The 13753-nt window shown below is 48.2% G+C and overlaps 2 protein-coding genes across 4 annotated transcripts; one reads left to right on the top strand and one right to left on the bottom strand.

Annotated features, from left to right (window-relative positions):
• Positions 1 to 10: 10 nt before the first annotated feature.
• Positions 11 to 2423, top strand: NDUFA2 (NADH:ubiquinone oxidoreductase subunit A2). The gene is made up of 3 exons (XM_025387261.1): positions 11 to 349; positions 470 to 576; positions 2112 to 2423. Exons 1-3 carry the CDS (start codon positions 249 to 251, stop codon positions 2201 to 2203), a joined length of 300 nt encoding a protein of 99 aa, XP_025243046.1. The 5' UTR covers positions 11 to 248; the 3' UTR covers positions 2204 to 2423.
• TMCO6 (transmembrane and coiled-coil domains 6) lies at positions 2382 to 8359 on the bottom strand. 3 transcript variants are annotated; one of them, XM_025387254.1, is made up of 12 exons: positions 8181 to 8353; positions 7942 to 8054; positions 6007 to 6122; positions 5734 to 5917; positions 5368 to 5472; positions 5116 to 5201; positions 4743 to 4877; positions 4101 to 4212; positions 3810 to 3996; positions 3582 to 3676; positions 3040 to 3207; positions 2382 to 2801 (listed from the first exon to the last, which is right to left on the bottom strand). In XM_025387254.1, the coding sequence occupies exons 1-12, from the start codon at positions 8263 to 8265 to the stop codon at positions 2688 to 2690; spliced, it is 1500 nt and encodes a 499-aa protein (XP_025243039.1). In that variant the 5' UTR covers positions 8266 to 8353; the 3' UTR covers positions 2382 to 2687. The 3 variants fall into 3 exon arrangements, with proteins under 3 accessions (XP_025243039.1, XP_025243040.1, XP_025243041.1); XM_025387255.1 differs by having other exon boundaries at positions 4743 to 4859; XM_025387256.1 differs by lacking the exons at positions 5368 to 5472; positions 5734 to 5917 and having other exon boundaries at positions 4743 to 4859; positions 8185 to 8359.
• Between the last annotated feature and the right edge of the window lie 5394 nt (positions 8360 to 13753).

Here is a 13753-nt window from a genome sequence, read left to right as displayed (position 1 = left end):
TGCACCTCAGAATCAACCCACACTGCTTTGCGTTCGTTGCCTTTCCGCTTCCTGTTTTTCCCTCTAACCAACCCCGAGCGCAAAGAAATTGACCTCGCAGAGGTCCTACAATACTTTTATATCATTGGCCAAGCTTTACCCCGCCCCTGCGTCATCTGGCCTAAGGCCTAGGCTGAAGGGTCCGCGATTGGTCAGACCGAAGAACTTGGCCCGAAGACCTGGAACTGGGGACTTCGGTATTAGCCAAGATGGCGGCGGCCGCAGCGAGTCGAGCAATCGGGGCAAAGCTGGGCCTGCGTGAGATTCGCATCCACTTATGTCAGCGCTCGCCCGGCAGCCAGGGCGTCAGGTGAGGCGCGGCGTGGTGAGGCGGGCGGGCTTCGGGACGCCGGGGTCACGACCTCGACCTCCCTGAAGTTGAGGGAAGCCGGCGCCCACAGCACGCGCGGCGCTCTCTCCGGCCCCGCAGGGACTTCATTGAGAAACGCTATGTGGAGCTAAAGAAGGCGAATCCCGACCTACCCATCCTAATCCGCGAATGCTCCGATGTGCAGCCCAAGCTCTGGGCCCGCTACGGTAAGTGCGGGACGCCAGGAGCCTGCCTGGGGCTCCGGCAGAGGAACAAGGGTTTGAGAAGGGACTGCCCAAGGTCATGCAGAAACCCGTGGAGAAACTGGAACTCGGACTTTAGCCTTGCTGTTGATCTTGTTTCCATGAATAAATTTATATTCGCAGGGTTATATGATGCGTTGTAATTCGGGCAACGTAAGTATGGAGGCTGACCGAATTCTGCGTAGGGATCAGGAACTGACGTTTTTGTAGTTAAGAATGGGCTTCAGATAGGAGAGAAGCTAGTCAGTATAGTTTCTCCAAATAACGTGTAGCCAGTGTCAGTCCAGGTAGTATGTGAGAATCTCAGTAATTTGGAGCACGCAGAGCTGGGTCCTGTGCCGAGTGCTTCCCTGCCTAACTCATTTAACCTTCATTAGTTAGGAGGAAGCGTGTTCTTCTTTTCTCATTGTAGAGATTAGAAAATGGAATCAAAACTTTGTGGAACATATCTAAAGTGTTGCAGCTAGGGTATAACAGGCTTGAGCCTTTACATTTGTTCCCCTTTCCTAGAATGCACTTACCCCTCTAAGACTGGCATGGCAGTGTATTGCAAAATGAAATTTTCCTATTATGTTGCCTAACACATTGTAGGTATACAATAAATATTTATACATACTGAATAACAGGATTTTAATCACAGCTTTTAACTATATGGTGCCCTGGGAATGTCAGGAGGAGGTGGAGGAGAGTGACCACCTTAAGCAGATTGGTTCTCACAGTAGACATCTGTGAGACACAGTAGACATTAGACATGCACTAATCATTGGAGGAGGAAAAAAGCTTCTCCTTCCAAAAGCTAGTAGACTACAGGAGGAGAGAGACACGAGTAACTTTGGTGTATTGTGCTGGGTATTATGTTAGATAGCCTAGAGAATGGGCACCCAGCTGGGCGCGGTGGTTCATGCCTGTAATCCCAGCACTCTGGGAGGCTGAAGCAGGTGAATCACCTGAGGTCAGGAGTTCGAGACCAGCCTGGCCAATATGGTAAAACCCCGTCTCTATTAAAAATACAAAAATTAGCCGGGCGTGGTGGCGGGTGCCTGTAATCCCAGCTACTCAGGAGGCTGAGGCAGGAGAATTGCTTGAACCCAGGAGGTGGAGGTTGCAGTGAGTGGAGATCGCGCCCCTACACTCCCGCCTGAGTGACAAAGCGAGACTCCATCTCAAAAAAAAAAAAAAAGGGCACCTAGCCAAGGTATTGCATCAATACATTGCTCACAGTAGTTAGTAATAAATGCCTACTGTATCCCTGAAACCTTCCCTGAAACAACCCATTGTGGCCATCCAGAATCAGCCAAAATTCTATTTGGACTTGGGCTTCCTAGATGTGTTTGAGACCTATTGTATTAATTCTAGGCATACCAAATATATTTTGATCATATCTCTTTAATACTCTTCCCATCTTAACAAAACTGTAAGATAAAGACAAGATCTTTTATTTTACTTCAGTGGCCTCCACAGTGTAGAATAAATAAAGACACCTCCCTCTTTCTCCTCAGCATTTGGCCAAGAGAAGAATGTCCCTTTGAACAACTTCAGTGCTGATCAGGTAACCAGAGCCCTGGAGAACGTGCTAAGTGGTAAAGCCTGAAGCCTCCACTGAGGATTAAGAGCAACAGCCCCAGAGCCTGGGCTCTGCTGGACTTAGTATAATGTGAAAAAAATGTGTTCCCCTATTCCTCATAAAGCTTGTGCTGTAAAATACTTTCTCAGGGTGTTCTTGTCCTCATCTACCCTCTACCCCTTACTGTGTAACCACTGAGGCAAAGTAGCTTAATATAAAAATAAAACTTTATTCTGACTCATCAAAAGCTACCAGCTGCTGAAGCAAAAATGAAGGGTGGGGGGCAGGGATTCTAGGGCCCCAGAATAAGTAGACCAAACTGAGTCCCTTTTGGTCCTCCTGCCTAGATAGTGCTGAGTGAAAGAGGAGGAGCTGGGACCCAAAGGTCTTGGCTTAGGTATGGGAGCAGAGAACATGAGACATCATTATGGTCCTAAATCTCCAAAGGCTCTACTGGACAAAGAAGCTGGATGTTAAGAGAGAGGGGAATGAGTGACATTGAGAAACGAGATCACCCTTGAAGAGCTGTCTGCTGGAGAGCATACACACGATCCTGGAGCTGGGCCTCTTCCTGATGCCTTTCCAGGGCCTGCAGCCCTGACTGCTGCAGGAAGACTTGAACAGCCTAGGGGCAGGGAAGAAAATTCAGCATACCTCATCTGTGTCCTAAGACTCAATTCCCACAGCCTCATGGGTCAGCCCACTTTAGAGGGTGCATTCCCCCACAAAAGGATGAAGGTTCTGACATGGAACCTATATAGGTTAGCCAGGCCCAGAGAACTATAGTTAGGACTGGACTGGAAGGGAGCTACTGTGTGGCTTCAGAACAGGGGTGACTGAGGATGTGGGCCAGAAACCTATACCTCTGGCTGATACAGGAACAGCAGATGCAGCAGCTCCAAACTCTGGCCTACTACTTCAGTGTCAGAAAAGGCTAGTGTGTGCAGCAAGGCGGGAAGCAGGGGCCCTGGCCACAGCCGCTGGCAGTAAGCAGGACCCTTCTCTGCAACATTGCACAAAACTGTGAGCACCTGCAGATAGATACATATATAGTCTACAAAGAATGAAACAAAGATCATAACAATAGCTAAAATATATGACATGGTGGCCACATGCCCAGGCACCATGCCAAGCTCTTCTACATGCATGTTCTCATACTCCTACAACTACCCTATGATGCAAGATTATCCCCAATTATAAGTGAGGAGGCTGAGGCTTAAGGTGGTTAGGTGATTTGTCCAAGGATAAATAATCCAGTTTAAGGGACACATACCTAGACTGGTTGGGCCCTGAGGCCACACCACCACCTGCTGGCTCTCAACTAAGGGTACATCTGAGGGCTCAGAACTGCTGTCCCATACAATCTGACTACCAGATCTTGGATTCAAGTGACCCCAATACATACCATTACGCTCACCACATTGGATACTGGCAACAGCTGCAAGAGGGGCTCAATCAGATCCAGGGAGAGCAAGGAGGTACAGAAACTAGGACTGTTTGCTGGAAGAGAAGTACCAGGGTGAAAAACTGCTTTCCCCCACCACCCCTGCCAATACTACCCACCTCAGCCTAGGCCATGAGGAAATATCCCCATTATCCAAATGTCCAGGCCTGGGCAGACTATGGTGCGTACCAGTGAGGTTGTTGAGGAGCCAGAGGCCCTCAGGGAGTAGACTGGGCTGTTTCTGGAAAAAGAACTGCAGAAGGATAAATAAGGCTGCCACAACACGCTCATCTCTGAGCTGCATTTGCCCTCCCACAGTCTCCACTGCTGCCTCAGTTAGCAGGTTGCTTAGACATCGAAGCACGGGGCATGCCAGCTGCAAAGACAAATTGGGGGGTCAGGTGTAAGAAGGAAGAGGCTACCTGCATTCTGGAGTATCAGGAAACATCTCCTAGAATTTCACCTGACCTCTTCACCTACCAGCTCCAGTCCTGCATCCTCAGTTCTCTGGACAGCCCCAGCCAAGTCCAACAGCAGCAACCCCAGAGTAGACAGAGCCCCATGGCCAATGAGCAGAGGATTGCTGACCTGGCTGGGAAACAGGAAGCAAGCAGTCACTATGTATATAGTCAATTCCACCTTTAAGAAGTGAAGCGGTTCGGCGTGGTGGCTCATGCCTGTAATCCCAGCACTTTGGGAGGCCGAGGCGGATCATCTGAGGTCAGGAGTTCGAGACCAGCCTGGCCAACATGGCGAAACCCTGTCTCTATTAGAAATACAAAAATTAGCCAGGCATGGTGGCACGCACCTATAGTCCCAGCTACTCAGGAGGCTGAGGCAGGAGAATCGCTTGAACCCGGGAGGCAGAGGTTGCAGTGAGCTGAGATTGCACCACTGCACTCCATCCAGCCTGGGTGACAGAGTAAGACTCTGTCTCAAAAAAAAAAAAAAAAAGAAAAAGAAACAGCTAAGGTCTGTGGGTCTCCTGGGCTCCAAAAAGAGAGGAGAGTGGAGGGAGGAAAACTCACTATAGCAATTCCAGACCCAAGTTCAAAGAGTTGAATGTCATGAAAGGGAGCCCCAGGGAAGATCTGTGGTACTTTCCCAATTGCCCCATGTTACCTGCAGATGATGTAATGAAGGCACCAGGCAAACTCCACAGCGACCCCAGGGTTCAGCTTTGGGCCAGGTTGCAACATTTGTAGCATGTGCTGAGGGAGAGTGGAGGCCAAGATGGAGCTGCTGGCAGAAGCAGGGCTGTGAGTAGGAACCACGAAGATGCCAGTGGCTCTTACCAAACCCTGATAGCAGGTAGGAAAGTGTCCAGACCCAAAGCCCTGCCCAGATGGGAAAGTGTCCAAACCCAAAGCCCTTCCTAGCCAGACATATGAAGTTAAAATATGCAACAGCTTTGGAAATCATTCAGGCATCCGGGAGCTATACTACTACTGAGTGGGTCACCTCTGGCTGCACATCTAAAGACAATTTTACTCACGGAATGATCTTCTCTGGAGCTTCCTTAGCCTGTAGAAGCTGGGACAAGGCATATCCAAGAGCTTCTAGCACAGCCACATGGGGGGACTGAAAGTAGACAGGGTAAGGATCTGACTGGAAGCTGGGTCATAAGGTCTTCAGAGACTTTCAGCCCCTTGGCACAGAGCAGAGGCTGCAGCTACCTAACCAAAGTAGATGGAGCATGTGGGAAGGAGCAAAGGAAGGGTTGCCCAGGGAGGAAGAAAGGAGTCACCTGAATGCAGGCAGCCAAGGCTGGAACAATGCCCTGTGGCAGGAGCTGCCTTCTCACAGCCTCACTCTCCACGATCAGGTTACCCAGTGTATACAGACACAGCTCCTGAGAACAGGCAACAAAAGCACTGGGCTTGGCCTGTTTCATGCCAGGCTGGGTGTGGGGAGATGGGGAGGGGAGGTGATGGGGACACTGGAGCAGCTATCCTTGAGGCTCACAAGAGGGTGGGGAGATGATGGGTGTAGGCATGGCTGTAGGCATAAGGGCAAATATGTTTTCTTCCTCCTACTTGCCAGCTCAAACTGGTCCCAAAAGCACAATTTTAAAATCTAAACCAAGAACAAGATAGAAAGGGACAGGGCTTACTATGAAGTCTGAGCTGTAACCGGAGAGGTAGGTGAGGAGGTAGGAAGTAGCTGGCAGGCAGGCCTCAGCAATGGTGGACTGCTCAGAGTGAGAAAGCTCATGCAGGCACCGAGCCGCCTCAAGCTGCAGCACAGCCTGGTTGCTGGTCAGGAGCCCGACCAGGGTCCGCATGCTGCCCTCCAGCCTGAGTGAATGAGTACCAGAGCCCTGCTTAGCTTGTGGCCCATCCCTCAGAGCCCCAGCTCCCCCCTCCCCCACACCACCCACACTGACTGGATGAAGGTTTGCTGCGTTTCAGGGTGCTGCAAGCCTCGACGAAGGCTAACCAGAGCCCCCTCTCTCTCCTTTTCTTCTGCACCCCGCTGGGCTTGCCGCAGGAACTGCTGCACCTGGAGTTCAGGGCAGGGAAAGGAGAACACATAGTTCCCAGAAAGCAAGTTCTAAGTTTCTCTCTGCCCACTTCACCTGTGAGCCTTCCAATATCATACCACCTCCAGAACTTGTCATTCACACTAATGCAACTAATAAGCATCTACCTTGCAGTGGAGTGGACAGAGAATCAGAACTGAATTCTAATACCATACCTGCCACTCACTCCACATGGGACCTGAACTTAAGTTTCCTCACCTGAAAATGAGAATAACAATATCTACCCTGCCTTCATACAAGGTTCTTTCAAGGATATTTAAACCTCTCAGCCTGGCAAAACCTACTCCTCCAGCCATTCTCCCCATGCAACCTACACTCTAACAACAACTAGCACAACATTAGCCTTTTTTTTTTTTTTTTTTTTTTTAACACTTCCGAGCTGTGGCACATGCTATTCCTTCTGCCTGGATACCCTCTCCAGCTTCCCACTCTTTTCAGATTTCTGCTCCTCATTCCCTCTGGGAAGTTAGCTCTTTTTGAGAGACTTAGGAGTTTCTTTTGTTCCTCATGTTTCCTTCCCTTATGACATGTCTTCTTCACTGCGTTGTGAGCACCTCAAAGAAAGGGACTTCATCTTTATGTACCTCAGTGACCGGCACAGTGTCCTGGCATAAAGTAAGCACACAATGGAATAGTACAACCTAGAAATAAGTTGACAATATATATGTCAACATAGTATGTACGATAAACTATGTATGTAAACATAATACAAATATAGGGGATACTCAATGCTTGCTGAATAAATCCTTTCATTCATTCATTCAATAAATACTAAGCACTTAACTATATGCCAGATAATGTGCAGGCAACCGGGTTTTCAATGATAACAAATAACACAGGATCTAGGTTTTCCTGCAATTAAAGTCTAGTTGGAGAAAGAACAATAAACAAGCCATTAGATAATGATTAATATTTTACAAGAAACAAGCAGGTGGCCGGGCACAGTGGCTCACGCCTGTAATCCCAGCACTTTGGGAGGCCGAGGCGGGTGGATCACGAGATCAGGTGTTTGAGACCAGCCTGACAAACATGGTGAAACCCCGCCTCTACTAAAAATACAAAAATTAGCCGGGCATGGTGGCGCGCGCCTGTAATCCCAGCTACTCAGGAGGCTGAGGCAGGAGAATCGCTTGAACCCGGGAGGCGGATGTTGCAGTGAGCCGAGATCATGCCACTGCACTCCAGCCTGGCGACACAGCGAGACTCTGTCTCAAAAAAACAAAACAAAACAAAAAAAAGGTTCTCAAGACAGAATACCAAAAGAAACCCACATTAGACGTAGCGAATGCCAAGGGCTTGAGACACAAGGGTCCGATATATCGTTGCAGGAACTGAAAAGGGGACAGTGGCTAGGATGAGAAAACTGATAAAATTAGAGTTAGGAAGAGGCTATACCATGCTATGATTTGCAGGGCACAGGAAAGATTTTGGTCTCCATGTGTTTTTAAAGGACGTATTGACGGCGACAAGCATAGATGCAGGGTGACCTTTTAGCAGACTGCAGTAGTATCCAGAGAGGTAGTGGTGGCAGCTTCGATGGTGAAGCATGTAAAGACTCCAAAGCTCTTCAGGAGGTAAACAACTAGGACTTGATGATGGACTGATATGGGGTTGAGGGTCAAAGAGTTGTGCAGGATGATTCCCCTGTTTCTGGCTTGACCCACTGGATGCATGGAAGTGTAGAGTGGATTGCGTTCAGGTTTGGGGCAGACCTCGAGTACTCCCGGGAGTCTGGCGCCAGTGGCGTGGACTCCAGCGCACCCTGCCTTGCCCCCTCACCTCGGCTTCCCCGAGGATCACAGCCACACATCCCTCTCCAGCTTCCTCTGGGGCGTCTTCTCTCAGCAGCCTCTTGCTGACCAGCTGCTGCTCCCTCCGCGCCTTCCGCAGTGCTGGGGGCAGAGGAACGGGCTGAGCGTGGGAAGGACGACCGGAACCCAGATCCCGCGGCTCCAAGCCTGAAGTCTCAACCTATCTCCGACCGCTATATGCCCCCGCGCTCCCTCGGCCGCCCACACCTGCCTCCTGCTCCCGCCGGCGGCGCCGTAGCTCCTCCACCCCGCAGACTGTGGGCCTAAGGCGGCCCTGCCGTCGGCTCCACATGGTAGAGCAGGAGGAGGAACGCCGCAGGAAACAGCCGCCACAACGCTCCCAGGGGCGTAGACGATGGCACCGACTGCGCAGACTCAGCACAGGGAAGAACCAGGCGGGGAAGGCGCCAGGAGCGGGGTGGGTGCTGGGTGAGGGCGGGGCTCGGCGAGTGGACGCTGCGCGGAGACGGTGGGCGGGGTGAGGGCTAGAGACGCTGCACCACCAGACCAGAGCCAGAGGCGGCGCTCCGCCTCTGATTGATTTGTCTTATCAATTTTAGGAAAAGAAGTCACTCATCCCTTACCTCAAGTGCCCCAAGCCAGCGGTGTCACAATCTACTCAGCAAACACAACTTCCCCACCCACAATGCGCTCTAGATGAACGTTCAAAACAACCCTGAACTCCAGGAAGCGCCACGATGCCATTTCACCATTAATGCGGATCCCACTGATAAGAACTGCCAGAAACGCTTGAAGCGTCATTGAATTGTCAACGAAGAGTCAAACTCTGTAAAATATTTGAAGAGACTTATTCTGAGCCAAATATGAGTGATCATGGCCCGTGACACAGCCCTCGGGAGGTCCTGAGAACATGTGCCCAAGGTGGTCCAGTACAGCTTGGTTTTACATATTTTAGGGAGATATGAGACTTCAATCCAATTCATTCAAGAAATACACTGGTTGGGCCGCGCGTTGTGGCTCACGCCTGTAATCCTAGCACTTTGGGAGGCCGAGGCGGATGGATCAATTTAGGTCAGGAGTTTGAGACCGGCCTGGCCAACATGGTGAAACCCCATCTCTACTAAAAATACAAAAATTAGCCGTAGTGATGGGTACCTGTAATCCCAGCTACTCCGGAGCCTGAGACAGGAGAATCGTTTGAATCCGTGAGGCGGAGGTTGCAGTGGGCCGAGATCGCGCCATTGCACGCCAGCCTGGGCTACAAGAGCGAAACTCCGTCTCAAAAAAAAGAAAAAGAAAGAAAGAAATGTGGGATATGATGAGGTTTCTCTTCAAATAATTAGATCAATCTTTTATTCTTTAATTCATAGTACCCCACACACACACCTTTTTTCCCCTTTTTCTCCTTTTTTTTTTTCCTTTTTGCCTTCGTTAGATGCCCAGGCACGCCACAGTACCAGGCGTTATCTGTACCAGCTCACATTCCTTTCTTTATTTGGAAAGAGGACTAACTTTGTAGTTCATTACAGGCACCCCTTCCCCTTCCTCTCCACTTTCTTTTAAGTGTCCACCTTATCTAAAAAATTCAAGTGTTTAGCCAACCGGCATTAGTTTAGATTGTATGACCCGCAGGACTTGCGTCAGGAATAAAGGCTCTCGTGCCCCTTTGTTCAGGTGTGCTCTCATGGCGACTGGCCAAACAGACACCCCTCTGCACAGAAGTAAAATTGCTTTGCTAAGAATCCTTTGTTCGAGTGTTCAATTTCCCTTAGGATTTTGGGTGTTGTTCCTAACAGAAAGAAGGAAAGAAAGAAGGAAAGGAGGAAAGAAGGAAGGGAAGGGAGGGGAGGGGAGGGAGAGAAAGAAAGAAAGACATTGGTTTGTGGGACAACACAAAGGCGGGACAATTCAAAGTGAGGCGGTGGGGGGGCTTCCAGCTTATAGGTAGGTTTTAAATTTTTCTGGTTGACAATTGGTTGAGTTTCTCTAAAGACCTGAGATCAATAGAAAGGAATGTCTGGGTTAAGATGAAGGATTGTGGAGACCCAAGTTCCTATTTGCAGAGGAAACCTTCAAATCCTAGGCTTCAGAGAGAATGGGTTGTAAAATGTTTCTTATCAAATTTAAAGTCTGTGTTGATGTTAACGCTGGAGAGGTATAATGAGGCATGTTCAACTCCCACTTCCCGTCATGCCTTGAAACAGTCACTCTGTTAAATTTTAAAAGAGCCCTGGCTGAAGAGGAAGTCCATTCAGATGGTGGGGGTTGGGGGGGGGCTTAGAATTTTATTTTTGTTTTACACAATGTTCACCACAATGACCGTTATTCTCATTTTATACATGATGAAAATGAGAAAAATATCATTATTTCACTTCTCTGCATAAAACTGAGTTCCCATAATTTTTAGGATAAAATCTTTCACCAAATGTTGAGCGCCACTAGTCTACTAGGCACTAAGGAAACACTAGTGAATAAAAAACCATGTTCCTCACACTCAAAATTGGAATTGTGGCCAACTTAGCTCTACATGGTCTAACCCCTGCATACCTCTCCAATCTGGACTCACCTCTTCTGGGACCTTCTCTTTGTTAACAAGCCCTGCTGTTTTTCTCCTCCACCCACTCCCACTCTTGGGGGAGGCTCTTGCACAAGTTGTTTTCTCTGCCTGCACCCTTACCTCTTCTCTCTACCAGCATCCTTCCCTTAACAACATTCTCAACATCTCAAGTCCAGTGTCACATACTCAGAACCATTGTACCAATGACCCAGCTTCTTCATAACCCTTTTTACAGCTATCATTAAGTTATAGTGTAATTATTTGATGTTGTCTCCTCCCAGACCCCCTTGGCAGCTCCAGATTAGGGTCCTGGTGGCACCTAAGAATTTTTACAGGAAACCTCTAATTTTTAAAAAGCTATATAACTTAGGCAAAGGTTCAATTAAGCACAAATCTAGGAAAAAAGTTATTCTTAAAACCAACTTCTTTCCCTTGACCTTAATTCTACCCCTTGGAATTAATCAATGAAGTCTGCAATCTCTTCCACAAAACAGCACGTTAAAATATCTACAGACCATCATTCTATCCTTAATATCTTCTCTCCCAGTATCCATCCATCCATCCCCTGGACAGCTATTTATTGAGCACCTGCTGTGCACCATGCTCTGGCCAGGGACAGGGCCTGGATCTTGACCCCTTCCTCATGCAACTGTCTGGCTTCTTTTTTTAATTTTTCAATTTTAAAAAAAATTTAATTAAAAAAATTTTATTTTCTTATTTCTCCAAGAAAAACTTTTTATTTATTTATTTATATCTTTATTTATTTATTTATTTATTATTATTTTGAGCCAGGGTCTTGCTCTGTTGCCCAGGCTGCAGTGCAGTGGTGCAATCATGGCTTATCACAGCCTGGAGCTCAGCCTTAAATGATCCTTTCAGCTTGGCCTCCCAAAGTGCTAGAATTACAGGCATGAGCCACTGCACTTAACCCAGGCTGGCTTCTAAAACCCACACTTGGCCGGGCAAGGTGGCTCATGCCTATAATCCCAGCACTTTGGGAGACGGAGGCGGGTGGATCACCTGAGGTCAGGAGTTCGAGACCAGCCTGACCAACATGGTGAAACCCTGTCTCTACTAAAAATGCAAAATTAACCAGGTGTGGTGGCACATGCTTGTAATCCCAGCTACTCGGGAGACTGAGGCAGGAGAATCGCTTGAACCCAGGAGGTGGAGGTTGCGATGAGCTAAGATTGCGTCATTGCACTCCAGCCTGGGCAACAAGAGTAAAACTCTATCTCAAAAAAAAAAAAAAAAAAAGAAAACAACAACAACAACTACAACTAAACCCACACTTACTCCAGGTGGGGAACAAGTTCCCAGCCAAAAGCTATATTCTGCCCAGTGTCTGCTCAGACAGCTACAGCTGCCCAAACTGCCTTTCTGTATCTACCTGTCTGGCAACACTGTTAACCCTGTAAGAACCAGCCCCAGGTCCTGTCTTGTACAGGACTGGCTGTTCCTTTCTCCAGACCATGTTCCTCCCCACCTCCGCCCTCCTCCCCCAACAACACAAGCCTTTGGTTTCTCTTCTGTAAGAGCCCTCTCCACTATAGACTGAAGTTCTGGGTTCATGTTTGCTCTACCCACCTCCTGGAGCACTTCAGGGATTGTCTTGGTTATGTCTGCATCCCAGGGCTTTCTACCAACCCTAGTACTCGGTAGACAAATGGTAGATATTTGTGGAATCAAGCTGTGAGTTGGAGATCTTTGCAGAACCATCACTGCTCCTCTTAACTTGCACCTCCCCACCCCTAAGATGATGAGGTGTCAGACTTCAGGGGCCTGAGTTCTCTGAATGCAGACTCTGAGAAAGAAGACTAGTCATCAAGACTACACTGAAAAGATGTGGTTCTGTGCCAAAGACTTTACTCACAAACAGGTAATACTATCATCTCCGTTTCACAAAAGGGAGGCCCAAGTCTCACAACCTCAGTGGTAAAGCTGGGATTCCAAGACTGGCTGACTTCAAGTCAGATATACTCACATCTTGGTCTTCAGGGATATCACAGAGGCCTGGCATGGCACCAGGGAATGGCCCAGTGCATTGGGGTATGCCCAACAGGACCCACAGGGGGCAGTGATGAGCCTTCTTGTTTGGACTGGGGACAAATCTGCAGCTAGTTCTCAATTAAAGAGGAAGTGGGAATTTAAAAAAGACTTTCTGTCAGGCACGGTGGCTCACACCTGTAATCCCAGCACTTTGAGAGGCTGAGGCGGGTGGATCACTTGAGGTCGGGAGTTCGAGAGCAGCCTGACCAACATGGAGAAACCCCATCTCTATTAAAAATACAAAATTAGCCAGGGGTAGTGGCGCATCCCTGTAATTCCAGCTGCTCGGGAAGCTGAGGCAGGAGAATTGCTGGCACCCGGGAGGCGGAGATTGCAGTGAGCCGAGATTGTGCCATTGCACTCCAGCCTGGGCAACAAGAGCGAAACTCCGTCTCAAAAATTAAAAATAAATAAAAAATAAATAAATAATAAGAATACAAATACAAATAAAATAAAAATAAAAAAGACATTCAGGCCAAATGTGGTGGCTCTCACCTGTAATCCCAGCACTTTGAGAGGCCAAGGTGGGCAAATCACCTGAGGTCAGGAGTGCCTGGCCAACAGAGTGAAACCCTGTCTCTCCTAAAACTACAATAATTAGTTGGGCGTGGTGGTGGGCTCCTGTAATCCCAGCTACTTGGGAATCTGAGGCAAGAGAATCGCTTGAACCTGGGAGGCAGAGGTTGCAGTGAACCAAGATCACACCACTGCACTCCAGCCTGGGCAACACAGCAAAACTCGGTCTAAAAAAAATAAAAAAATAAAAAAATAAAGACTTTCATATAGTTCTTTCCCCAGAGGTCTAGGGATGTGGACCTGTGAGGGCTGTTGTAACTGCATAGCTCCTTATCCTCTGGGACATTTGCTGTTTTTTCGTTTTGTTTTGTTTTCTGTTTTTGTTTGTTTTTTGCAAAACTGGTGAGTTACTAATTAATCCTCATTCAACATAGTCCCATCCCTTCCTTCCTAGGGCACAGACATTGTACTGAGAGGAGGGCAGGAGAGAGCAAGGTGCAAGTGGGAAAACTGGTTCAAAATACCTTGCTTCACAATTCAGAACAGAAAATGGATACTGTAAGTGACCGAGCGACTTGGCCAATGTGTCTCTGTTAAACATCTCCACTTTTAAGAAAGTTATTACTTAATCAAAGGAGCAAGGGGAAAAAAAGGAAGGGGGAATTTGTCTTCAGAGCAACTTCCTTTTCTTGAACCT

Source organism: Theropithecus gelada, chromosome 6, assembly GCF_003255815.1.
Source record: "Theropithecus gelada isolate Dixy chromosome 6, Tgel_1.0, whole genome shotgun sequence".
In the NCBI taxonomy this organism is placed as follows: Eukaryota; Metazoa; Chordata; class Mammalia; order Primates; family Cercopithecidae; genus Theropithecus; species Theropithecus gelada.
Note: the sequence above shows the minus strand (reverse complement) of the source record. Positions and strands in the feature narration are given on the sequence as shown.